Source organism: Mustela erminea, chromosome 5 (assembly GCF_009829155.1).
Source record: "Mustela erminea isolate mMusErm1 chromosome 5, mMusErm1.Pri, whole genome shotgun sequence".
Lineage (NCBI taxonomy): Eukaryota > Metazoa > Chordata > Mammalia > Carnivora > Mustelidae > Mustela > Mustela erminea.
In genome coordinates this window covers 32829259-32855763 of record NC_045618.1, presented here as the reverse complement: position 1 = coordinate 32855763, position 26505 = coordinate 32829259, and the positions used below count along the sequence as shown (strand labels likewise).

General features: G+C 44.3%; 1 protein-coding gene and 1 long non-coding RNA gene across 3 annotated transcripts in view; one reads left to right on the top strand and one right to left on the bottom strand.

Annotated features, from left to right (window-relative positions):
- Positions 1-22945, top strand: part of BBS4 (Bardet-Biedl syndrome 4) — a 56220-nt gene extending 33275 nt beyond the window's left edge. For both annotated transcript variants that reach the window (XM_032342529.1, XM_032342528.1), the window contains exons 3-16: positions 2308-2387; positions 5131-5194; positions 7087-7198; positions 8520-8592; positions 11795-11848; positions 13186-13313; positions 15774-15828; positions 16780-16848; positions 17826-17978; positions 18079-18250; positions 19954-20023; positions 20602-20743; positions 21286-21487; positions 21993-22945. In XM_032342529.1, coding sequence (XP_032198420.1) covers positions 2308-2387; positions 5131-5194; positions 7087-7198; positions 8520-8592; positions 11795-11848; positions 13186-13313; positions 15774-15828; positions 16780-16848; positions 17826-17978; positions 18079-18250; positions 19954-20023; positions 20602-20743; positions 21286-21487; positions 21993-22102 — 1484 coding nt within the window. In that variant the 3' untranslated portion in view covers positions 22103-22945. The remainder of the gene's footprint in view (positions 1-2307; positions 2388-5130; positions 5195-7086; positions 7199-8519; positions 8593-11794; positions 11849-13185; positions 13314-15773; positions 15829-16779; positions 16849-17825; positions 17979-18078; positions 18251-19953; positions 20024-20601; positions 20744-21285; positions 21488-21992) is intronic.
- On the bottom strand, positions 16274-22679 carry LOC116590582. Its single transcript, XR_004285655.1, has 2 exons — positions 22592-22679; positions 16274-20899 (listed from the first exon to the last, which is right to left on the bottom strand). It is a non-coding gene; the product is annotated as an uncharacterized LOC116590582 (long non-coding RNA).
- Positions 22946-26505: the final 3560 nt, after the last annotated feature.

Here is a 26505-nt window from a genome sequence, read left to right as displayed (position 1 = left end):
TAATTCCAGAAGTGGTCAGGTGGAATGTAAATGGCTTAAGATCTGTTGACTGATGGGGCTTGAGGAAAGAGAAGGAAGGAAACAAAAGTCATCGAAGATCCTCAGATAGGTCCTTGCAGCAAGGTCCCACCCTGAGTATGGGTTACTGGAAGATGAGTCCGCTACTTAACATTTTACCTTTTTTCCCTTCCTTCTGGCATAGAAAACCATAGCCGTACTTTCTTGTCATAATTTTATCTTATAAATTCCATTGATATTCCCTACTGTGTTCTGGCTCCACTGACTCTGGGTCACAGTAAGGCTTTTTTTCCTTCCTGTCATTTTATGGACCTATAAGTCTTAGGTTTTCCATTAATGTATCTTCTAAGGTTATGAAACAAATGATTGCAAATAATTAGAAATCATTTCCATCACGTTTCCCGCTGTATTCTTTCTTTTACATTTTTAAGAGAGAATATTTCAAATATGTGTTAAAGTGCATAGAAAAACACGAACCTCCATGTACTGACTGGCCAGATTTAATAAATAAAAACATTTAGTCACGTATCCTTTAGTGATTTTTATTTTTTTGAGAAATTAAAGCATTAAAGAACTAAGGTCTTCCCCCACCCCTTTTTTAAGAGTGGGTTGTGGAGGGGCAGAGGGAGAGAGAGACTTTTTTTTTTGAAGATTTTATTTATTTACTTGACAGAGAGAGAGAGTGAGAGAGGGAACACAAGCTGGGAGATTGGGAGAGGGAGAAGTAGACTCCCTGTGGAGCATGGAGCCCAATGCGGAGCTTGATCCCAGGACCCTGGGACCATGACCTGAGCTGAAGGCAGACGCTAAATGACTGAGCCACCCAGGTGCCCTGAGAGAGACTCTTAAGCAGGTTCCACTCCTAGTGTGGAGCCGGATGTGGGGCTGGATCCCATGACCCTGAGATCATGACCTGAGCCAAAATCAAGAGTCGGGTGCTTAACCAGCTGAGCCATGCAGGTGCCCCTGAAGTCTCCTTTTTAAAACTTTCCTCCCTCCCCCTTCCTCACCACTGTTCTGAGTTTGGTGTGAACCCTTCTCTCTCTCTCTTTTTTTCTCCACAGAAAAGTAATTTCTTTTTTTTTTTTTTTTTAAGATTTTATTTATTTATCAGAGGGAGAGAGAGCGAGCACAGGCATACAGAATGGCAGGCAGAGGCAGAGGGAGAAGCAGGCTCCCTGCCGAGCAAGGAGCCCGATGTGGGACTCGATCCCAGGACGCTGGGATCATGACCTGAGCTGAAGGCAGCTGCTTAACCAACTGAGCCACCCAGGCGTCCCAGAAAAGTAATTTCTTAATAAATTTTTTTAAAAGATTTTATTTCTGGGCGCCTGGGTGGCTCAGTGGGTTAAGACCTCTGCCTTCAGCTCAGGTCATGATCCCAGGGTCCTGGGATTGAGCCCCGCCTCGGGCTTTCTGCTCAGCGGAGAGCCTGCTTTCTCCTTTCTCTCTCTGCCTGCCTCTCTGCCCACTTGTGATTTCTGTCTGTCAAATAAATAAATAAAAATCTTAAAAAAAAAAAGATTTTATTTCTTTATTTATATATATAGAGAGAGCACAAGTAGAGTGGCAGGCAGAGGGGGAGGGAGAAGCAGGCTCCCTGCTGAGCAGGGAGCCTGATGAGGGTCTCGATCCCAGGACACTGAGATCATGACCCAAGCCGAAAAACAGCCTCTTAACTGACTGAGCCACCCAGGCGCCTCTCTTAATGAATTTTTACCCATATTTTTAAACTTTTGAATTCAGAGGGATAGTAACTTATTTTAGGGTTTATCATAAATCGTTTTCAGTGACTCCAATAGATTTTTTGTCATTGTTGCCTTCTCATTCCTGGGCAGCAGTGTATAATATTTTACCTTCCTATTGCTAGGACTGTGTTTAACTATTTTTGGTCCTCTGATCTATCAGATAGGACATTAGATGTTGGTAATATTCCTGAAATACGCTTTAGAGAGTCATCTTATTCACCTTCAATAACCAGGGAGAGAGAAAGCGAGAAGAGACAAAGGATGATTTTATTTTTCTCAGGCCAAGTTGTGATCTGAGAAACTGACGTCAGGCCACAAAAACTGAGGAGAAGCATATATTCAATGTGTAATAGTAGGACAAGTATCTTGTAGTTTAAAAATCTACACATTTAGATGTGTATTTCGATGATATTCTTGTGGCAGCAGCATGAAGGATTTAATGTGATCCTGCAGTATGTCTCTAGTTACATGTGAGCACAATGCTTAAGGGGAAAATCTAATAACGACTGTGGTGTTTGTTTTATTAAAATATTCTGCCCAGGTCAAGAGTTTCCAATTTTGGAGAAGCAGAACTGGTTAATACATCTCCACTATATCCGGAAGGATTACGAAGCATGCAAGGTGAGTGAGTATAACGATAGAGCCGTGAGAGGCAGGCCGAACTACCAATGTTTAGTACCAGCATGAATCTTAAATGGTTTCTTTCTTTTGTTCTGTGATATTGTCCCTTTATTGTTTCCCTTCTCCTTTTTCCATTTCCTAATTTTGGCTTCTCTTCCCCTTTATTTCTTAAGAGCTGGGGATGGTCCTAGGTCCCATCCTTGACCTCTTTTTCTGCTCATTTCGTACATTTGCTCTTGGTCTTCAGACCAAGCTGATACCTACTGGCGCTTCACAGGTGTTTCAGGTTTAGCTTTTCTGTAGTTGAATTAATCTACTTTCCTCCAGACCTATTCCTTCTCTTGTACGCTGTTGCAGGGATAGGTACCTTCATTCATCCGTCTGTCAGAATCCCCTGACCCATTTTCCCTAATGCATTATAAATAATCATTACATTCTGGAGATCCTTGTCTATTATCTCTTGAAATTGTCCACTTTCTTCTCTCTCTAGGCCTTAGTTAATTTCCATCATTTTCTGTTTAAATCACTGTAAGAATCCTTATACTAATCTTGCCTCCTTTCCATCTGTTTTCAACAGTGCTCCAAAAATGACTTTTCTATAAAGCAAGTAGAATCAGGTTACTTCCTGCTTAAAACTTACCAAGATTCTCCCATTGCTCTCAACTTTTTTAGCATGGCATTTGAAGCCTTTTTCTCCCTGACACTCTTAGCCACCCAGCTTCTCCTCCAATCCCTGCCAACACAGGATTTTAAAACTGTTGACTCCAGAAGGCTTTCCTTGATTCTCTTAAGTTAGACTCAGGAGTTCTTTGAACTCCTAGCTCATCCTGGGCTTAGCCTGTCACAGGAGGAAGAGAGAGCCTATATTTTGATATCAGACAGCCCCTGGCATCTACAGTGATGCCTGGAACTCTTTTCATATTTTCTTTAGCTTGCCTAGATTCTAGATGAGGGTTGGCAAGCTTTTCTGTAAGGAGCCAGATGGTAAATATTTTGGGCTTGTAGGCCACAGTCTCTGTTTCATATTCTTCATCTTCTCTTCTTTCTTTCTTTTTTTTTTTTTTTAATAACCCTTTAAAAATATGCAAACTACTCTTAGTTTGAGAGCTTTACAAAAACAGACTGTGTGTCCTAGATTTGGCCTCTGGGCCATAGTTTGCTGACCCCTGTTCTATAATAAGTAAACACAAGAGAGTTGAGATTTCAAAAAAATTCCAGACAAACATTATTAGTAGTTATTTGTATTCTATAGATTTCTTACGTATCTCTTTGCCACGTCTACCTTTTCTTTTTTAAAAATTTTTAATTTAAATTCAGCTTAGTTAACATATACTGTATTATTAGTTTCAGGGGTAGAATTTAGTGATTCATGAGTTGCATATAACACTCAGTGCTCATTATATCAAGTGCCCTCCTTAATTCCCATCACCCAGTTATCCCATCCCCCCACCCAGCTCTCCTCAGCTTTCCTACAGTTAAGAGTCTTACGGTTTGCCTCCCTCTCTGTTTTCATCTTACTTTTTTTTCCTTTCCCCTGTGTTCATCTGTTTTCTTTTCTTTTTTAAAGATTTTATTTATTTATTTGAGAGAGAGAGCACAAGAGGTGGGGAGGGGCAGAGGGAGAGGAAAAAGCAGACTCCCCACTGAGTAGGAAGCCCAATGTGGGGCTTGATCCCAGGACCTTGGATGATGATCTGAGCTGAAGGCAAACATCCAACTGACTGAGCCACCCAGGTGCCTCATCTGTTTTGTTTCTTAAATTCTACATATAAGTGAAATCATATGGTATTTGTCTTTCTTTGACTTTTTTTGTGTAGCATAATACCCTGTAGTTCCATCCACAACGTTGCAAATGGCCAGATTTCATTCTTTTTGATGACAGAGTAATATTCTATTGTGTATATACCCCACGTCTTTTGTAATCATTCATCTGTCAGGGGACATCGGAGCTCTTTCCATAGTTTGGCTGTTATGGACATTGCTGCTATAAACAGTGGGGTGCAGGTGCCCCTTGGAATCATGTTCTGTATCCTTTGGATAAATACTTAGTAGTGCAATTGCTGGGTGGTAGGGTAGCTCTATTTTTAACTCTTTGAGGAACCTCCATATTGTCTTCCACAGTGGCTGCATCAGTTTGCATTCCCAACAATGTAAGAGGGTTCCCCTTTCTCCACATGCTCACCAACCCCTATTGTTTACTAACTTGTTAATTTTAGCCATTCTCTCTGGTGTGAGCTGGTATCTCATTGTGGTTTTGATTTGTATTTCTCTGATGCCCAGTGAGGTAGAGCATCTTTTCATGTGTCCATTGACCATTTAGATGTCTTCTTTGGAGAAATGTCTGTTCATGTCTTCTGCCCATTTCTTGACTGGACTTTTTGTGTTTTGGGTGTTGAGTTTGGTAAGTTCTTAATAGATGTTGAATACCAGCCCTTTATCTGATATTTGCAAATATCTTCTCCCATTCTATGGGTTGCCTTTTAGTTTTGTCGACCGTTTCATTTGCTGTGCAAAAGCTTTTTTATCCTAATGAAGTCCCAGTAGTTCATTTTTGCTTTTGTTTCCCTTGCCTTTGGAGGCGTGTCTACCAAGAAGTTGCTGTGGCTGATGTCAAAGAGGTTGCTGCCTCTGTTCTCCTCTAGGATTTTGATAGATTCCTGTCTCACAGCCTATACCTACCTTTTCTTAAAAACACCTCAAGACACTGAACTACTACTCAGAAGTATTTTTCTTCCTCTTTCAGGCTGTTATCAAAGAGCAGCTTCAGGAGACTCAGGGCTTATGTGAATATGCTATCTATGTCCAAGGTAAGACATATATTTCTTCTCTTCTTGATAGAGAAATGCATACTTTGCCTAGGTTCTGAAAGAAGAGCAAACTACCTATGAACACTTCAAAGTCAAATGTTCTACAAAGGTCTTATTCAGTATTATGTTGTTTGAAATCAGAACATAATTCTTATATGGGATTTGACCTCAGAAATGACTGTTTTTTTGTTTTTTGCTGCTGTCCTTCCCCCTATTCTCTAATGTCCAGCTAGTGTTTTCAGAGTAGGTGTTAGGGTCCCTGCCTCAGGCAGCAGCTTCAAGTCCAGAAGGGGCTTCTGGAAGTTCTCCTTATGGTCAGGCTAAAAATGAAGTAGAAATGCTGAGGAAAAAATGATGAGGAAAGGCTTGAGGATTTTTTTTTTTTTGAAGAAAAGCAAATATTTATTAAAACTTGTGTTCTAGGTATTCTACTGGAGGCTCTTATGAATGGCCTTGTGCAGTTTTCTCAGTAAACCCTCAGAATGGATGGTTACATTAGCATGTTATAGCTGAGACATAGAGATAAAGGGGATTTAAGTCACTTAGCTAAAGGTTGCACAGCTTTTTTTTTTTAATTAAATTAATTTATTTTCAGCATAACCGTATTCATTGTTTTTTCACCACACCCAGTGCTCCATGCAATCCGTGCCCTCTATAATACCCACCACCTGGTACCCCAACCTCCCACCCGCCCCCCCGCCACTTCAGACCCTTCAGATTGTTTTTCAGAGTCCATAGTCTCTCATGGTTCACCTCCCCTTCCAATTTCCCTCAACCCCCTTCTCTTCTCCATCTCCCCTTGTCCTCCATGCTATTTGTTATGCTCTACAAATAAGTGAAACCATATGATAATTGACTCTCTCTGCTTGACTTATTTCACTCAGCATAATCTCTTCGAGTCCCATCCATGTTGCTACAAAAGTTGGGTATTCATCCTTTCTGATGGAGACATAATACTCCATAGTGTATATGGACCACATTTTCCTTATCCATTTGTCCGTTGAAGGGCATCTTGGTTCTTTCCATAGAACCAAGATTTTTTATAAGGGTCTTAGGATGAAGGGAAAAAGCCTAGAGGTATAGAGGGTAAAGCAGAGAATAGATGAAATTTGTCAGAAACCGAATATAGCAACCACTGACTGAAATTTTACTCTATAGCATCTTCAGTTTTCCTAGGAACTCCCCTTTTGATTCTTTGGTGTGATGAATGATTTTGTTTACCACTCACTGGATTGGCAGCCTTAAGATTAACATACGGTTTTCTGACGTAATTGGTAAGATATTGACACATCTAGACATCATGGCAAAAAAAAAAAAAATCTCTTTTATTTCCAGTAGTACAAGTTTCAGACTCTCAGCACCTCATAATACTTAAACATACAAATTCTTTCAAAAATTTAAGCCTGGGAAAAATTACTGATTCAGAGTGGTTGCTATACTGAAACCAAGTCTAACATACTAGTGCATTCACAGCCAGAATCTCCCTGATTGCACTTGCCCTGTTTGGGTATACTCTGGAAATCGATAGACGGAAGTCTGAATTATCATGATAAATAGAGTGTTTGATGGGGAAGCCAAGGAATGTCCTTAGTATGAAGAATTTGTAGGATAATTTGCAAGGCACCTCATTATCTGCATGGTGGATACTGAGAATGGAGGAGTAGGTAGGTTTGAGATATCTTATTTAAAAAAAAAGTTTTAGATTGTCAACCACTTTGCTATTTGTTTCAGCCTACCTGAAGGTATAGGGTTTAGGCCTATCTGATTGTGTTAAACAAATGATTTCTTTGGTATGTTTTTTTAATTCCCTCTTCTCCAATTTTTCTGATACCAGACTCTTTTCTCCCCAGAATATGAAGGTTTTTGTGTGTGTGTTTTCTGTCTCTTGGCAGCATTAATATTTCGTTTGGAAGGAAACATCCAAGAATCCCTAGAACTCTTTCAGACGTGTGCTGTTCTCAGCCCTCAGTGTGCCGATAACCTCAAGCAGGTGGCCAGATCTTTGTGAGTATTTGCTGCCAGCAAGCCCCGGCGCACTCACAGAGAACATTGTAGAGTGCGTTCCCAGGCAGGGGCTGCTTCTGGCCTCCTGAGCAGCTTGATGCAGAGGGAGAATTGTTCAATAGGGAGACTAGGATCCACTTTGAAGAGTGGATTGATTTTGAAATTTGAGAAGATGAGTTAACAATGAGTATTTCAAACATTGTATGGTGTAGTGTGATGGGGGAAGACTGATACTGTTTATCGTACAAGTGGTGACATCTTGTTCCTTCAGTCCCCTTATGCTGCTGGCATCCGTAGCATTTTTTGCATCTGCTGTTCCAACACAGTAGTGTTGTATATAGTATACAGCATTATTATATACAGTATTTATTATGTATATTATTATACAGTAGTATAATACTTGACATAGTGTTTGTGAGTGGATGCCCTGACAGCTCCTGGATGCAAGCAAACTCCAGTCTTCATAAGCTGTTAGGTATACTGGTAGTTTTTCTTTCTTTCTTTTTTTTTTTTTTAAATATTTTTAAATTTATTTAACAGACAGAGATCACAAGTAGGTGGAGAGGCAGGCAGAGAGAGAGGGGGAAGCAGGCTCCCCGCCGGGCAGAGAGCCCAATGTGGGGCTCGATCCCAAGACCCTGCGATCATGGCCCGATCCACAGAGGCTTAATCCACTGAGCCACCCAGGTGCCCCTACTGGTAGTTTTTCAATTCTGGAGCCATAAGGTGTCCCATGGGGTTCCCACCCCGACTTTCTTACCTACTGTCATTCATCCTTGCACTGTCTTTGTGTAGAGGCCCAGATTGCCTTTCCTCTCTTTAGAATTGTGATCAATATCAAGGCAAGAGATTTAGTCTTGGAAGGGAAGGGGATGTCCCTTAAGTAGATGGTGGTGATGAATGCTGGCAGTCCTTGCTTAACTGGTATATATACTTTAGCTTGTTTCTTTTTTGTTCTATGTTGGTGGTACATTACAGAAAATAAATTACGTAAGACTTTCACTAAAATTGGTGTAGAGACCAAGAGCCTGGGACAGCAGTCAGTGCAGCTTCTACCAAAAGAGCTTCTGTTATTGACATTTGCCAGCCTCATTGGCCAGAATAGCACAGCCAGCTAAAAGGAAAGAGGCTTGCAGAATTCTCTCCTGGTTGGAACATAATGAGGGACTAGTGGAGTTAGTCCTGTATTATTAGTCCTAGGTAATAGGGAAGAGGCTTGCAGAATTCTCCGCAAGGCTGGAATATAAACCAAACGAGAGACTAGTGGAGTTAGTCCTGTAAAAGCTTCAAGTTAATTCCAAAAAATGTATTTCTTCCACAGATTTCTTTTGGGAAAACATAAAGCTGCCACTGAAGTCTATAATGAAGCAGCTAAACTTAACCAGAAAGATTGGGTAAGTGGAGAACTTGAATGTCTTTGTCATCAGTGGTGTGCTAATGGTTCCGTTTGTCAAAGGCTTTTGTTACTGCTACTAAATACCTACATGCCTGAAATACCTTTATTTTATCCTCACACTTGATTGATGGTTTAACTAAACGTAAGATCAAAAATCATGTTGCCTCATAACTTAGCAGACATTGGCTACTTGATTTTATGGCAGTCTCTTACCAGTCTGATTCTTGTTGATAACTCCACTTTCCTCTCTAGAAGCTTCAAGGATTTTCTCTTTATCATTGGAGTTCTGAAATACCAGTCAGAGTGGTCTAGAAGTGTTTCTTTTCTTTTTTTTCCCCCTTATCTCTGGACCCAGTTGGCTTTTCTCTAAGGATCTTTGCCCCCTTTGGGGTCAGGGAAATTTTGAGTAGTTCTTTGATTTTTTTTTTTCCTTCTCCTCCATTATCTGTCTGTATCAGCAATAAAAATTTTGACTAATCATTGGCTTTACCAATTAGGGGTTTATTTTTTCTCATGAAACAGATCCAAGTGAATAGTTGCTTGGTGGTCCAAGGATGTCAGGGCTGCAGCTTTTTCTTCATGGTCACAAGGTGTCTGCTGCAGTGCTAAGATCACATCATCATTCCAGGCAGGGAGAAAAAGGAAGCAACAAGGAGACAAAGACATGGCCTGTATTAGGAAAGTATAGCTTTCCCAGAATTCCCCAACAGACTGCCATTTGTGTGATGGCACAAGTGACCCCTTTAAGGAGGGCTGGGAAGTGTAGTTCTTACATTGGACACACTGACACTGTAAACTAAGTTCAGGTCTTATAGGAAGGACGGTAAGGAGAGTGCATATTAAGCAGCGGCAGGTGCCACACTGTTTCCCCCTGTATTCAGCGTGTTCTGTACTTGTTCCCTGTGGCTCTTGGATTGCACGTGTTCTCCCTCATTGTCTTTTTGCTGTACATTCAGGGACATAGTCTCTCCATGTCTCTGACTCTTGAAGTTTGTTCTGTCTTCTAGCGTTATCTTTTCCTTCCTCTCTTTGTTTTGGTTCTTCTTTCTCAGGCTGTTGGTTTCCACCCCCCCACCCCCCCCAAGTAGCTGAGGACTCTTGGAAAGACCTATCTGTGTGTGAAGGATTTGATTGGTTAGTACGAAGAGTGAGCATGGAGTTCCCTGCAGTTCTTATGGCACTATTACTTTTGAGAAGTTTCAATTTGTTGGTCACTTCTGTAGGTCTGAAGACAGGGAAGCCACCAAGTACTTTATGGCTAAAGGCCAAAGTGAAGCCACAGTTAAGGGAAAATTCATTTACTCTTTCATTCATTTAGTCATTCTTCCAACAAATGAGCGTCTGCTACATGATAGGCACTGGGCTATGCCTTAGAGATGCAAAGATGGATTGGTGGATTATGGGATAATCACCTAGAACAGGAAATGCAGGAAGGAAGAGAAGGCAGTTTTGGGAGAGGAGGATGATAGCCAGTCAGAGCTAAATCCTGTCTGTAAGATTATGGACACGAGTTTTAGCATCTGGTAGGATATCTAAATTGAGATGTGTCCATGTATGCCTGGATACAGAATCTGAAACTCAAGTGTTCCGGGCTAGAGATACACATTTTAGAGTCAACAATATAAAGGTGATGACTGGGGCACCTGGGAGGCTCAGTTGTTACGCTTCTGCCTTTGGCTCAGGTCATGATCCCTGGGTCATGGGACTGAGCCCTGAATCGGGCTCTGTCCATACAACGATCCAATCCATACTCCCATCTACCCCACTTCATAAAATATCAGCAGAACATCCACAAACGTTTCAGTATGTATTTCTAAGGGATAAGGTCTTTTTTTTTTTTTTTTTAGGGAACAGAGTGATGAATCCATGGTGATTCTGTCTACCTTTATGTATAGTTAAAATTCTCCTGAAGATTTAGACCTAAAAAAGGACAAAGTATCCTAGTACTAACACTTTGTCTTAATTTAGGCAAACTACTTAACCTCTCTGACCTTCAATTTTCTTACCTCTCATATCAGAGTCGTTATACCTGTGTTTCAGGTTTGCTGGGAAATTAATAATATGTGAAAACCATCTGGCACAGAGCCTGATGTGAAGTAGGTACTCCATCAATGATCCCTATTTTGTTGTTATTTTAGGGGACTTAGAACACATTGTAAACCATTTGTCTCTGAGCCCTGGGGTCTGTGTTTCTTCCAACAGGGACACTTCTGGGTCTAAATGTGCTTCCACACCTCTCCACTACTACTAAGAACTCCTCACTGCTTCCTACTTTCCTCATCTTGCTTCCCCCTTTCTCTGAAGCTACTGCAGATAAAGGGAGATTCAGTACAAGGGAACTTAAGAGACTCTGTATAACTCAAGGTCAGGACATGCAGGCTCATCTTTCAGGGAAGGGGACCTGGACAGCTGTCACTCACCAGCTACTCTGCATTTCTGCTTGTTTTTCTTTCTGTAGGTCAGCATCTGGCAAACTTTCTGTAAAGGGTCTAATGAATATTTTAAGTGTTGTGGCTTCATACAGTCTCTATTGCAGCTACTTTAAAGTCCTAGTGTGAAAGTTCTGTAGGCAATGTGTAACAAGTGGTTGTGGCTGTGCTCCAGAAAATCTTCATTTACAAGGATGGATTTGGCCCGTGGGCCAGCGTTTGCAGACTTCAGCAGACTGGCTCCAATGACATGTATTCCGCCTCAGCGGCCTCGGTGGTGTCAGTTCCCGAGCCCACATCACCTCATCAAGTCCCAGATTCCTAGGAGAAGGAATCTGGTTGGCACACCAATGTGTGCATGTGCGCATGCGCTCTCTCTCTCACACACACACACACACACACACACACACACACACACACACACACACACCTTTCAGGGGTGGGAGCAGGAGCTGTGGGCAGTCTCTTCGGAGAAGAGGGCAGGGGGCAGCTCTTAGAGAAGAAAGGCCTAGGGCTGCGTATGTATCGCTAGGATCCAGGAAGATCACCTGTTTATTCTGCTTTTATCTCTTATAAACTGAGTTTTTAATATTAACCCATTTTGTAGAATTAAATGTATTTAAGTATGAAATCTAGTAAAAGAACTAACTATAGTGCCATTTAAAATGTCAGCTTTGCTGGACAGTAATAGTCCCTAGATGCCTATTGTATCATTCTGTTAGTAACTGTGGAGTTTCACACCTATGCTGTTTTACTTTCTTTTGTGTGTAGGAGATCTGTCACAATCTGGGAGTCTGCTACATTTATCTGAAACAGTTCAGTAAGGTAATGTGTGGGAATGGTGGTGGCGGTTGAGCGCCGAGCTGGGGCGCCCACCAAGGGGTCGCCTGTTGCAGGGGCGCCATCGCTCGCGGTGTAGTACTCCTGAGAAGTGCTTGTAGAGATTTTGGCAGCCAAAATTGAAAGTGCCATACATTTATCCCCATACTTATTCTCATTTTTCATCCATCTGTTTTTCCAGGTTTTTTTTTTTTCATTTCTGATTTTAGCAAGAAAATGACAAACTCTAGAAATATTATGAGGGAATGGCAATCGAATCACTTCTCTCCCCTCTTCTCTTCCATCCCTAGTGTGATTTTCCAGTATAGAAACAAATGTTCAGTAAAACTTAGATATCAAAAGTGAACCCTTTGGTCTTAAAAATGTAATCATGATTGTGTGAGCTATCTTACTGTCTGACAGCAAATGATTTCAGTTTTTAAGATTACTGGAAATGAATTTAAGTTTTAAGTGGATTTGATTTCTGACAGTTAGCATTTTTAATGTTACTTTCCATCTAAGAACTTATATTTTTAGTGGGTCTCCTTGTTTCCTGAGCAGATCCACAGTGTTACATGCTTGCTTAGGAGCGTTTTCTCCTCAGAGAATATTCCAAGCAAGTACATTTCTATTCATAGGATTATTCTGAGCCAGGGGAGAGGTGGGATTAGTCTTTGGTCAGACCTGTACTGATTAGGAGAATTATATTTAGATTTTACTGTAAGGCTGACAGAGCAAATATAATACTTGACATTGATGTAAATACTTGTTGAATCAAATAATGACTTAAATTCTTTTAGTCATAGATTAGGATAAAGCTCTTCCAGAGCAAGGGGTTTGTTTTGTTAGCTCTGGTATCCCTACCTAGAATAGGTACTGAATGGATACATGTTGAATGAATAAATGAGAACAGTCTGTTCATTCATTTATCAAAATACTGGTGAGGAAAATGAGGTCCACCCAGGGGAAGGTTGTGGAGTTGGTCAGCGGTGCAGCTGGGATGGAGTTCGGGGCAGTGTTCTATTCTGTACTCTGACACTCCTTTGAATTAGGAAGTATGAGTCACAGGTGTGGGTATCAAGAAGCAGAAGACACTCAGAAAGGTTAGTCATCTTGTATAAAAAACTCTCCCTCATGGCTCCAAAGGCAGACACCTCATGTTGCCAGCTGTCCTGTCAGCAAGCGGTTTTGGTATGTTTTAGGGGTTTTGGGTAGTGGGAGCTGTTTGCTGAGATGTCATGTTCCTGCCTGAGTACAGGGGGAGCTCTTTCTGATAGCCACACCAAGCCATTGTCCTTTTGTGGTAGTGATTTGGTTCTCTTTACTCCCATCAATCTTGTCAGGCACAAGAGCAGCTGCACAATGCCCTCCATCTTAACAGGCATGATCTGACTTACATAATGCTGGGGAAGATCCACTTGCTAGAGGGGGACTTGGACAAGGCCATCGAAATCTACAAGAAGGCAGTAGAGTAAGTGTGTCTGTTTTCTTTAAGGCGATGAGAAAATCAATGGGAGCAGACCTAGGAACCCCCAAGCTTAAGACTGAGTACGGGTTACTGTGATGGATTCCTAGTTATGTAAGTTAGAGTAAAACTCGAGCTAAGGTTCGAAGCTCCCAGAGGCTTGCTTACATAAAGAAGGTGTGTGTTTCTCACCTGTCAGTCTGGCTAGTCTGCCTAGCTAGACAGCTTTGCTCCACAAGATCAGTCCGGGATCCAACATTCCTCCAGTTGTTGCCTTCACCTGTATGGTTGAAGCTACTTAAGGTAGATCCATGGTCCAGGCTGTGGTCAGGGGCGGTGGTAGAGGAAACCACTGAGTTAGCAGCTCAGAGTATCTTAATGGTTCAGAAGTTGCACACCTCATTCCTGCTCATATCCCATGGTTCATGAGGTGAGGCGGCCACTAGCTGCAAGGGAGGTGGGTACACATGTGCGTAGGAGGAAGGAGCGGATAGAATTTGCAGTCAGCTGGTAGTCTGCCATTGTGGTTTTAAACTTTATAGCAGATCTTGTTTCCAGAGACACTGGGGTCAGAAATCTCTTGATTCACTAATAAACATGTGGCCTTTATTAGCGTGAGACCAATATCTTGTTTTTGTTTTTGTTTTAAACATCATGAGGGTAGGCCAAATCCCTGTTGATAATGGAATGGACTCCTTTTCCAGGATGGTGTTCAATTTTCTTCTCTAGGGACACATACTGTCTGTCTTTTCTTTTTCTTTTTTTTTTTTTAATCTTTTTTTTTTGTCTTTTCTTTTTTGTATAGGGTCTTGTTTGTTTTGTCACTTAACAGGATGTGTGGCCACAGTGTGTAATTCCTGATAATAAGTCTCTGAACTAAACTTAGGATTCTGTTAATTACCTTTGTTTTCTACCATAGCAGTCACTTTTCTGATCATACCAGTTGCAACACTCTTCTGAATTCTTTTCAACCACATTTTGTGTCTAAAAAGATATAAAAATCCCTTGGTTTGGGGCATGTGTGTGGCTCAGTTGGTTAACTCATAATTTCGGCTCAGGTCATGATCTCACGGTTGTGAGATGAAGCCTCTCGTTGGGTTCCCCACTCAGCAGGCAGCCTGCTTGAGAGTCTCTCTCTTCCTCTGTCCCTCTCCACTCTGTGCTCTCTCTCTCTCTCCTTTTCTTTAACAAATGACTTGATTTGTTATGCTACAAAAGATTTGTCAGCAAGAGGCTAAGTTTACAGGGACAAGTAGGAAGGAGCTCCTGTAGCATATTTTAAGCTTCTATGGTGCTGGATGGAAGCCTTGATCCCCAACTTCTGCCCTTTAAGGTTGTCTCTTCGAGATTAGCTCACAGAAATCTGGAGGGTGACATTCTTCCAGGGGCTCATCAAGGACTTAAGTCAATAAAATTCCCAAGGGAAAAAGGGGACAGCTGAACATCTGGAACATCGCTGAGAATGGAGACCATTGTTTATGACCCATTGCTATAGGGACGGTAGTCACATTTTGGTGGGGACCAAGGGGGCTGCCACCAAAATCAAAGAAGTTACATAATTGGTTTGTGGGAGGGAGGTGATCAAAGTGGATATTTGCTGTGGCAGAAAGTGAAGGGCAGATACTCGATTGAACTGAGTAAGCCCTGGCCCGCTCAGGTGCCTGCTGGCTGGGGCTTTGGCCCCTCTGGTCTGATATACCCCTAGGTAACCAGTGCCCCACTCATTCCTTAGAAGCAGGAGGTGCTGCTTCTTGCCTTTTGGCATTTTCACTGTTGAAATTGCTGATGGTCCTACAGACAGAACAGCTCAGCTCAGTGTGGCTTAGGTTTTATGACAAAGGCAAGGATCAGTGAGGGACTGGGGAAGTAAATCATCTTTTACTTAAGTCCCCAAAGCCAAAGGCTAATTTTTTCCTTGAGCTGGTTTGTATCTTCCTTCTTTTTTTAGTTTGGTTGTTTAGTATGGCTTTTTGTTTAATGTGGAGAGCAGAGCATTAGGGCCACTGGGATGTTAAACACACAGAAAACTGCTGGCATTGTCAGTATAGTGAGGCCAGAAAAACAAAACCGCAACCGCCACCCCCAAACCTACGAGAGGGAACTGGCTACAACTGTGTGTTTCAGACGGACTTGATTCGTGGAGCGTCAGTCTTGAATTGTGTCAGTATAATCAGGATAGTCACAGCGAATATTCCATAGGTGGTTCTTAGGACTTTGGCCCTGACAAAGGAGTCTGGATTCTAAGTCCTGTTTCTTTCTTGCTGAGCAGTCGGTCTTGTAGCTGGGGTTGAGAGGACCGACTTTTGAAGGAAATTCCCAAATCAGCTTCAGGAATTTTTGTGGGGAGCAGAAGGCGCCAGGGTGTCTCCAGGTGTGGCGTGAGGGCGCGTCAGCGGGCTGGGGTCTCGGTGTGTCATACGCATCTTGTTTCCCTCTGAGCATTCCGTGTGGGTCCATGTGTTGCAGGTTCTCGCCAGAAAATACGGAACTTCTCACAACTTTAGGACTACTCTATTTACAGGTAATGGAAACTCTATTTATGTTAGAAATGCTTTTGGATTTGTATGGATTGTGGCATCCCTGTGCTTTGCTTTTACTTTAACACATTCTGCTGAAGGTCGTAGGAAGCACATGAACCTCCGTCTCCGCATTTGATACTGTTTGCTAAAGGAATCACTTTTCTGCATTCGAATCAGGCAAATAAGTTTGTTCGAGGCTACTGCCATTGTAATTCTTACCCATGTAAGGAAAGGGTAGAGCAGAGAACTGGTGGAGGGTGGGGAGCTGGCATCGTGTTCCGGCAGGAGAAGCTGGGAGGCAGGTGAACACCCGCAGGGCTGGGGCTAGAGGCCACTTACCTTGCTGCCTCTGCCCAGCCAGGTCCTCTGGGAGAGGCGGCAAAGCATTGTCTAGAATAAGAAATCTCCTCTACCCTCCGCATTTCCCCACGTGAATGGCTTTTTTATTTTTTTTTATAGTGCCTCCACTTCTCTGTACCAGCCTGCAGGCCTGGTGGGGACCCCTGAGGCTCTTGCCCTGTCTCACCCCCTCCATGCTCCTCCAGTTCTCTGCTCAGCTGCCCCCCCCCCCAGCTCTGCCTCTGGGGTGGCCTTTCCATCTTTTGTTTTTCTTGAAAAGGAATCAGGAGCTTAACCCTGGACATTCCTAGCTTTGGCTTGGAGGCTGACCCCCCACCCCACCAGGGATTGAGGCTCACCGGCCCATTTCCTGCCAGGGAAGCGTTGTTGTGGAACACCGGAGTGCACCAGAGGCGGCTCTGGCGCATAGATACTTTGACCTTCAGGGACAAATCAACAAATATGGGGGTTTTTAGTTTTTTTTTTAAGCTGGTATCTGTAGCTCTTTTTTTTTGCCATGACAACCAAAAAGCATGGGTGTCGCTGTTTGGGGTGTGGTTGGCCAGACTGCTATCTCCCCCCAATGTAATTCTCTGGTTTGCTTTTTCTCCAAGCTCGGCATTTACCAGAAGGCATTTGAACACCTTGGAAATGCACTGACTTACGACCCTACCAACTACAAGGTATTGTAGGCTGTCCAACCCCGGAGCCTTCACACAGCCGCTCCCACTGCTGCCAGAGGTGATCTGGCCCTAGAAAGCATTTTGGATACCTGAGAAATACCTGTTTCAAATTACAAACAGATATGGCCCTTCTTGATGAACATATGGTAACATACGGTAAAGTTCGTGCTCTGCTTATTTTCTACGAGCGCACATTTGCTGTCGCAGGCCTGTCGTGCAGACAGTGAAACTGTCATGCTGGTGAAGTCCTTGTGTTACTCAGGAAAAAAGCAGAGTCTCCACACTGCTGTCTGAGGAGACTCTGGGGAAGTGACTTCTGGGTTCTTAATGAATTTGTGAGGACAACTCTTGCCCAGATAGGACTTTGGGGCTGAGATTGTGCAGTGGATGAACGTTGCAGAGGGAGATGCAGCAAAACAGGCTTTGAAGAAGGGTGCTGACCTGGCCTATCTTTCCCATCATGGGACGCATGGTAGGCTGAACCTGCCAGCGCCTGCCGGACCTTTCCTCCGAGAAATGAGAGGGCGGGGCTGCGAAGGCCTCCGGCTGACCCCCCTGGGTGGTGCCAGAGGAGCTGGACCTTAAATGGCCAGACAGCAGTTTCTGGGTTGTCTGGAGCATTTGGTGTACCAAGTAGGGGCCTGGGGCGCAGATGAAAGGCTGTTTCACTGAAAGTGCCTTGACTCTGAAATACTGACTTCCTGGACTAGAAATAGGAACAAATGAGCCAGGGCAAGTCACTGACATTTTTTTTTTCTTTTCTTTTTCTTTACTGTGCCAAAGAAAGCCAGGGGGCACAGGGACATTCCTCCCAAGCATCTGTCCCGAGAGCCTGAATATATTTTCTATGTCCTGGAAGAAGTGTGGAGTCCTGTCCTTGCTGACAGGCCTGCTGAGTACACCCAGAACCACCACTTCACTGCGAAAGGCTTTGGGGAATGGCTCAATTACCAGCTTTTCATGTTCTTTGTTTTCAGGCCATCTTGGCGGCAGGCAGCATGATGCAGACCCATGGGGACTTTGATGTTGCCCTCACGAAATACAGAGTTGTAGCTTGTGCTGTTCCAGAAAGTCCTCCACTCTGGAATAACATTGGAATGTGTTTCTTTGGCAAGAAGAAATATGTGGCAGTGAGTGTCTCCCCATCTTCCTTGTTTGTGTTCATAGAGGCAGTTCCTGGGGCTGCCAGGCTTGTCCCCACTGCTCATCGAGTACCCCCTCTCCCTGCAGGCTATCAGCTGCCTGAAGCGAGCCAACTACTTGGCTCCCTTTGATTGGAAGATTCTATATAATTTGGGCCTTGTCCACCTGACTATGCAGCAGTATGCGTCGGCTTTCCATTTCCTCAGCGCAGCCATCAATCTCCAGCCAAAGATGGGGGAGCTCTACATGCTCTTGGCTGGTAAGAGACATTTGTGGGGAGAGCCCCCCCTGTAGTCTGTGATGACGGAAAATGATCTAGAATTATACGAGGCCAGTGGTTATATGTCCCGTAGAAGCTATTGCCTCACAGATCCCATTGGAGCCTAGTTGAGTGCCCTGGAGCTTGAAAAAAGACACAATATCTGGTTTCTTCTAGCTTGGAGATGTTTCACTCAGAGACCAACAGGTTAAATCAAGATCATTCCTAGTTCATCTTTTACCAGTTGTTTTCCCTGACTTGACAGTTTATTTACAAATAGAGAGAGGGAGAAACAGAGTCCAACTAAGTTCCAGATACCACTGAGTGTTAACAGTTTGGGCTTTAGGAAGGGTCCTCCTTACACTACGTACTGGTTAGAACTCACAGTAGAGAGGGAGGATCACGTAATTAAATAACCAATGAATATTAAGTATTGGTTTTATTATCATTACATAATTGGTCTGTTGTTATTAAAGTACTAATATTCTTTCTGGGGGTATTTCTCCACATACAAGACTTACTAAATGTAAGCCCAAAAGCACTTTCCATATTCTCACTGACAGTGTGGTCTTCTGGTGATTTTTTTTTTAAAAGACTTTTATTTATTTATTTGACAGAGATCACAAGTAGGCAGAGAGGCCGGCGGGGGGTGGGGGGAGCAGGCTAACCTGCTAGCACAGAGCCCCATAGGGGCTTGATCCCAGGACCTGGGATAATGACCTGAGTGGAGGGCAGAGGCTTTAACCCTCTGAGCCACCCAAGCGCCCCCTGGTGGGTTTTCAAAAATCATTATTGTGGGGTTTCCTCTTTTTTATAAGAGGAAGGTTGCCAAAGCAAATTGAATGGTTCACTGTGGGTTGCCTGAATACTAAGCGAGCTCCATTCTGATGGGGATGCAGGAATGGGAACAGACAGCCCTACTGTAAGGCATGAGCAGCATTTCTGACTTCACAAAGTAGAATTCACTGGCACAGTGTGGCCGAGGAGCCGGGAGCAAGTCGTGCAGCCCGGAATGGCAGCGTGGGCGCGGCAGGTGTGTGTGGAACACAGTGAGGGGGTGGTCAGGAGAGATGGTCTGGGGCCACATCACAGATGGCATGAGTGGAATGCCTTTGGGTAAAGGACTTTGGCCTTTATTCTAGAGGCTGAGGTTTTCCAGTTGTATTCCTAGGCCTCTTTTGTGTTCAGTGGAAGTGAATGCAGGGCTGGTGGGGGAGTGGAGTAGGCCTGTCTTCCAGACAGCTCTGTTTCCTTTGTCTTAATGAACAGGCTTCCAGATAATACTGATTAAAAAGGAGATTGTGTTCTGTTGCCAAATGAAAGTTAAAGATCATGGTTATGGGTGATGGCAAACCAGTGAGGATTCTTGTCAGATGGTGACATGGGCAGCTTTGGGGCTGGTGGAGACACTGCTGTGGGGATAAAATGGCAAGCCTGAAACAACTTGCACCTTAACAAGGGCGGTGTCAGAAAAGAAAGTGCAACAAACAGGATTTGGAGACCTCAGCCACTGCTGACTGTGGGGAGGGGTCGTTGAAGCCAATGACACAGGGGCATCCAGGCCAAGTGACAAGTGACTGCTAGTGGTGGCCCTAGGAGCTGATAGGGCAAAGGGGGGTGATAAATGAACAGTGGTCTTGAAACATTCCTTGTGTTTTCTATGCTGGGCTTTCCAGTCACGGTGCCCACTTTCTCTGTTGCAGTGGCTCTGACCAACCTGGAAGATCCGGAGAATGCCAAGAGAGCCTACGCAGAAGCCGTCCGCCTGGACAAGTAAGCTGCTCTGTTGGGAGTGGTCGTGGGGGCGGGCTGGACTCTCCGAAACCACCAGGTGGCGCCACAGCCCCGGTGTTGCTCTTGCTGCCTGGCTGCAGAAGGACGTGGGCCCTCAGCACGATGTGGCGGCTGCTGGAACGGACACGGCCTCCAGCCCCGAGTCTGCAGTCAGGAGCCAGAGAAGGCGCTGGCAGTGGGCTTGGGCTGCTGACAGCCACGGGCTGGCTGGAATAGCAGATGAGGCTCTGAGCTTAGTTTGAGATAAACAACTCCCGGGATTCATTCCACCGGCAGTGGGCTCAGGAATCCCCTTTTCAAGCCTGCCCTGGTGGCCCTGTTGAGGGCTGGGACGTCAGACTTGCTGCTCCCACTACCTCCTGCTTGGCTGGCTGGGCATTTACTTCCTTGATGCTTCTCCAGAGGCCCACACACACGTGTTCTCACCTTGCAGTAGAAGAGGGAAGTCTCTACTTAACCACTTTTTATCGTTTTTTTTTTTTTTGTACAATGAGGAGCATCTCTGAATGAGCACGGGTTGCAGATCCCAAGCCTCACAGAATCCCTGTTTGGCACAGGTGTAACCCCTTAGTAAACCTGAACTATGCCGTGCTGCTGTACAACCAGGGTGAGAAGAAGGGGGCCCTGGCCCAGTACCAGGAGATGGAGAAGAAAGTCAACCTGCTCAAGGACAGCAGCTCTCTGGAGTTTGACTCTGAGGTGTGTCTTTTATTAGCTCCAAGGCTGTCTGGGGACTTTTGAGTCAAGCCCAAATAATCCAGATACAAGGTATTCTAAAGGTTCATACCTGTTTTGGCTTTGATGTTCCTGGCAGCATGAAATCTTCAATTAGTCACAGCCTGAGGAGAACCCTTCCTAGAAGAAAATAGTAAGGGGAAATTCAGGCTGAGTTCTGTTATTGATAGAATACAACTGATTTGAGGTCTGTGTCTCTTTGCAGCTTCCTCCCACTTCCCCTCATTGGGAAAGGCATGAATTAGGCCCTATAACGTGCTGACCCTGAATCGTTGGGTTCTGAGATCCTGTATGCCTTCCCGTGCCGCCCACTAAAGGGGATCTGGATTCTCCGCTGTTGGAGAATGATTTCCATGCAATAAATACTGCCTCTCTCAAACCCCCTAGTATTGGCAGACACGATTTCAGCTGAATACTCCCAGGTGGAGGGCCTCTGGGAAGCAGTAGGTAGGCTTGACTCTGCCAGTGATATCTGTGACTCTTTTTTCTTCCCACATGGGCACAAGATGGTAGAAATGGCCCAGAAACTGGGAGCTGCTCTCCAAGTCGGGGAGGCACTAGTCTGGACGAAACCAGTTAAAGATACCAAGTCAAAGCACCGAACCACTTCAGCCAGCAAAGCTGGTGGTTTCCAGCAGCCTCTGGGCTCTAATCAAGCTCTGGGCCAGGCGATGTCTTCAGCAGCTGCACACAGGAAGCTCCCCTCAGGTAGGAGGCGCCACACAGCTTATGGAGTCTTTCGGGGTACAAGCTGCATGGGCCGGCAGAGAGATGACAGCTTTAAGGGAGGCTTACACTTTTCAGACTGAGAACACATCTAAGTTGCATTTCCTGGAAGAGGAAAAAAGCCATATATGCTGGCCAGACTGGCACTTGCTTTCTTAAGGCAAGTTGTGCAGTGGGGAACAGTGACTGGCAGGCTCAGATGAGTGGTTCAAACGCTGGGGCTTTACACTATTCAGGGTTAGCAATGCATGGCAGTATCAGTCGGCATGGGTCAGGTAACTGAAGGTGTATCTCATTGAGTCACTGAAGGCAAACTGGACTGTTGCTGTAATTCTTGGCTATGGCCTAACTTCCCAGCTGCAAAGATATGCCACAGTCCCACTGGTCCTAGAAGATACGGGGTTTCTTCTTGAAATTTGACAATAAAAATCATGATTTCCTCCCAAATTGTGGAAGTGGGAACTCAAGCTGCCTGTTCTGTTACCAGGTGCAGGAGGAGTCTCCCAGCTCCCAAAGCCACCATCTCTGCCTCTGGAACCAGAGCCCACTACGGAAGCACATCCAACAGAAGCGTCAGCACAAATAAGACAAAAATAGGAGCAGGATGACCCCAGAGTAGGGGTTTCTTTGGTGAGGTTGTAGCAGATTAGGAAAGCTCCCATGACACAGGCAGCAAGGAGGCCAGCGTGTTCCTGGGCACCAGGTGTGTGTGACGATGATCGCAAGGGGCCTGTAGCCGATATGGCCTCCTGTTCGCCCTGTCAGCCTGGAAAGAGAATGGAGCCCGGACAGGTCCTTTAGGAATTAAGTGCAAGGCTCATGGCTGTGTGTGTGTAGCTCCAAATGCCAACAGGGCACATGATGCTTTACCTTTTGAAATGACTTGGGCCTCCTGGATGACTGACCCCATCCTCTGTGGAGGGAAAGTCTGAGGCAGACCCACGCTCAGGAACCCCGTTATGGCGAAGCCTTGGCTTAGCCAAGATGATCCTGAGGCTGTGGGGCTTGGCAGCCCTGAAGGCAAACACAAATCCTGGATTAGTAATCCAGCTCTAACAGTCTGAGGGGAAAAAATGATGAACAAACCTCTGTAAGTTGAGGCCCCAGCCTGTTGGCTCTCTGAGCTGCACCTGTCCAAGGGAATCCCGAACAAGTCCCCATGTCTTGTTCTTGAGAGAAGTCAGAGTGTGCAGAGAGCCAGATCATGTCGGTACAAGCAGCAGGAGTGAAGGGCTGGGCTGGTATCAGCACCAAGGATGAAAAGGGAAAAAAGAGCTTCTTAATTTTGATTTAAAACAATCAATGTTACCCCTGTCCAGATGCTATCAATACATCATCTATACATCCTTTTTAGAATAAAGATTATGTATTATCATTCCTTTAGGGGAAAGTTGTTACTTAGGTGTAAAAAGAAGAAATCACAATAAAACCTTTTTAAAAGAACCTGTGATTAGTCTCCTCTTCCCTATTTCCAAAAGTAGTTTGAAACTAGAGAAGGTACCTCGCGGCCAAGTTTGTGCTTAGGGCCAGCATAGCTTCTGCTGCTGCCCTGAGGGATGGTGGGCCAGCAGTTTGCATGAGGCCCAGTCCCTATTTTGCACTTAAGATGGCCTAAAATCACCAAAATTTGAAGGTGAGGACAGACCTACTGCCAAACTGAACTAAGGAGTTTTTTGTATCATGACTGGGTCTGTTTCGACATTGAGGCAGCAGCTACAAGAGCAGAAACCCCTGTGGTTCTTGGGTCTCAGAGATCCAGGGCAGCATAGCGGCGGCAAGGGTCCCGCGGCAAGGGTCCCTCGGCAAGTGTGTGGCAGACCCGTGGTCTATGTCTGTGCCACTGAGAAAGCTCACCTCTGGCTCGATGTGGAGTCTGGTGTCCCTGTGACCAGAAGGTCTTGGTGAGAAGTAAAAGGGTATAAACTAAGAGGAGAGGGGACTCTGGGAGAGATTCAGGAGGTCAAGTCAACAAGAGTTGGGGGGGCTGGATGTAGCAGGTGAGAACAGACCATTGCGGGGGCACGTGCTGCTGGGGAAGAGTTACACAAACCAGAGAAGAGGAGCATCGTGGGGACTCAGGTGCAGGGTTGTGAAGTCTAGTTGTAGACATGTTTGCCTTCAAGACATCCAGAAGGTGATATCAGATACTGGGACAGCTAGATTTCAGGTGTGAGATCTGGCTTGAAGGAAAAGATGCAGGAGTAACTTGATTTGGGTGATCGCTGAAACCATATATTTGAAAGGAGTCCCCAGAAGAAAGCTAGGAACAAGAAGATGGGGTGGGGTGAGGGGGGGACCAAAAATGGGAAACCAGTATTTAAAGGGAGAAACAGAAGAGCTGACAAAGGAGACAGAAGCAAGTGACAGTGACTGAAGAGAAACCCAGGACAGTGGTGTCCGGGGAGGCCAGGGAAGGATGGGCTCAGGAAGGGATTGGTCTCCCTGACGGCTCCCAAAAGAGTGACACTATTATCCTCTATCCGTAAAGGAGGTGGTGGAGGTTGAGAGGTAAAATGAGTTTTCCAAGGAAAATGGTGGATCAGGATTTGAACCCAGGTCTGGATGCAGAGCTCCTGCTCTTACCCGTTATCCATGCATTCATGATAAACCTTTTCCTTAAAAAAATTTTTTTATTATTTCTAAGCTACATGGTTCAGCTGAGTTTTTTCAAATTGTCACAGATCTCCAAAAAAATCTCCCAATGCATTTACTGAAGAAAGTCCGCGTATGAGCAGGCCTGCACAGCTCAAGCCCACATTGTCTGGGGCTCAGCCATACTAGGTCGCACTGCCTGGTCTTTTGGGCATGTGGATTCGCAGCTTAACTCTGGTGAGAAAGGAGCTATTCTAATTTCTAATATGGGCGTTGCTCGCGTCATCACAGTTTTTCACAGAATTAGGAAAATGAGGCCAACTACATCATCACAGCACACGTGGTTTTAGATGGCTTAAACTGAGGCAGGAAAGTGCAAGTATGAACTAGCGTATGGGAAAAGTGCCCTTTTAATGGAGTAATGTTAGTACAAAACTGCATCCCAAAGACAGTAAAGCTTCGGGATGTATGATTATAATCATTTTGTTTTAAGAGTGGGGGAGGGGCAGAGGGAGAGACAGAATCTTAAGCAGCAACACACCTAGCACGGAGCCAGATGAGGTTAGATCTCAAGGCTTGATCTCAACGCTGAGATCATGGCCGGAGCCAAAATCAAGATTGGATGCTTAACCTGCCTGAGCCACCCAGGCATCACTAAGATTTTATTTTTTAAAGCAATCTCTATACCCAACATGGGGCTCAAACTCATGACCCTGAGATGAAGAGTTGCACACTCTTCCGATTGAGCTAGTCAGGTGCTTCTGAAAATTAAAATTCTAAAAAATATTCAATTAGTACCCACCTCCCCTAAAAGGCAGGAAGGGAAGAACCATGGAACAACAACAAAAAAAATGAGAGAAAGACAAAATAAGAAATAAAATGTTAATGTGAATCCAATCAAGTCCATAATTACATTAAAACGTTATTAGACTAAAAAGTAATTGGGGCCCCTGGGTGGCTCAGTGGGTTAAGCCTCTGCCTTTGGCTCGGGTCATGATCTCAGCGTCCTGGGATCGAGTCCCGCATTGGGCACTCTGCTCAGCGGGGAGCCTGCTTCTCCCTCTCTCTCTGCCTGCTTATGATCTCTGTCAAATAAATAAAATCTTAAAAAAAAATTGGACTGTACATTCTAATTAAAAAGTAGAGGAAGGATAAACAAATCTGTCACTGAAAGCAGAAGGATGGAAAAAGCGATACCATTCAAGCTACAGGTCTAAGTCTGGAGAGCTGTATTAATTCCGCTAAAGAAGACTTCAAAACAAGGAGCATTACCAGAAATAAAGAGGGACATTTTATAATAATAAAAAGTTCAATTCAGTAAAAGAAACAACAAATATGTATGCACCTAACAGCATTACTTCAAAATACATGAAGCAAAAATTAATAGTTAAGGGTGCCTGGGTGGCTCAGTGGGTTAAGCTGCTGCCTTCAGCTCAGGTCATGATCTCAGGGTCCTGGGATCGAGTCCCGCATCAGGCTCTCTGCTCAGCAGGGAGCCTACTTCCTCCTCTCTCTCTCTGCCTCTCTGCCTTGTTATCTTGTTATCTTGTTATCTCTCTGTCAAATAAATAAAACAAAAAAAGAGAAAAAAAATTGATAGTTAAATCTACAATCTTGGTTGGCTATGTCAGCACTCCCTCTTTCAGCAGTTGTTAGAATTAGACAGTAAGTATAAAAAGGACATACAAGCCACCTTGACTGAATTGACATTTACAGAATGGTACAGCCAACATCTGCAGACTATACATTCTTCCCAAGTGCTCCTAGTACATGCAGCAGGACAGACCATGGACTGGGCCACGCCATAGGTCTTAAAGTGAAAAGACTGAAATTTACACAATCTGTTCCCTAACCACAATTAAATTCTATTAGAAATTGATAACAATTGTATGTCTTCTTTGGAGAAGTGTCCATTGTCTTCTGCCCATTTGTTAACTGGCTTATTTGCTTTTTTGGGTGTTGAGTTTGAGAAGTTCTTAGATACCAGCCCTTTATCTATGTCATTTGCATGTATCTTCTCCCTAAACAAATAAAATCCAGTCAGTAAATGGACAAAAGACATGAGCACTCACTTCTCCAGAGAAGACATACAAATGGCTGACAGACACATGAAAAAATATTCTACATCACTCGGCATCAGGGAGATTCAAATCAAAACCACAATGAGATACCACCTCACACCAGTGAGAGTGGCCAAAATTAAGACAGGAAACAACAGATCTCAGTGAGGATGTGGAGAGAGGGGATCCCCCTTACACTGTCGGTGGGAACGCAAGCTAGTACTCTGGAAAACGGTGTGCAGATTCCTCAAGATGTTAAAATTAGAGCTACTCTATGACCCAGCAATTGCACTAGTAGGTATTCACTGCAAAGATATAGACGTAGTGAAAAGAAAGGCACCTGCACCC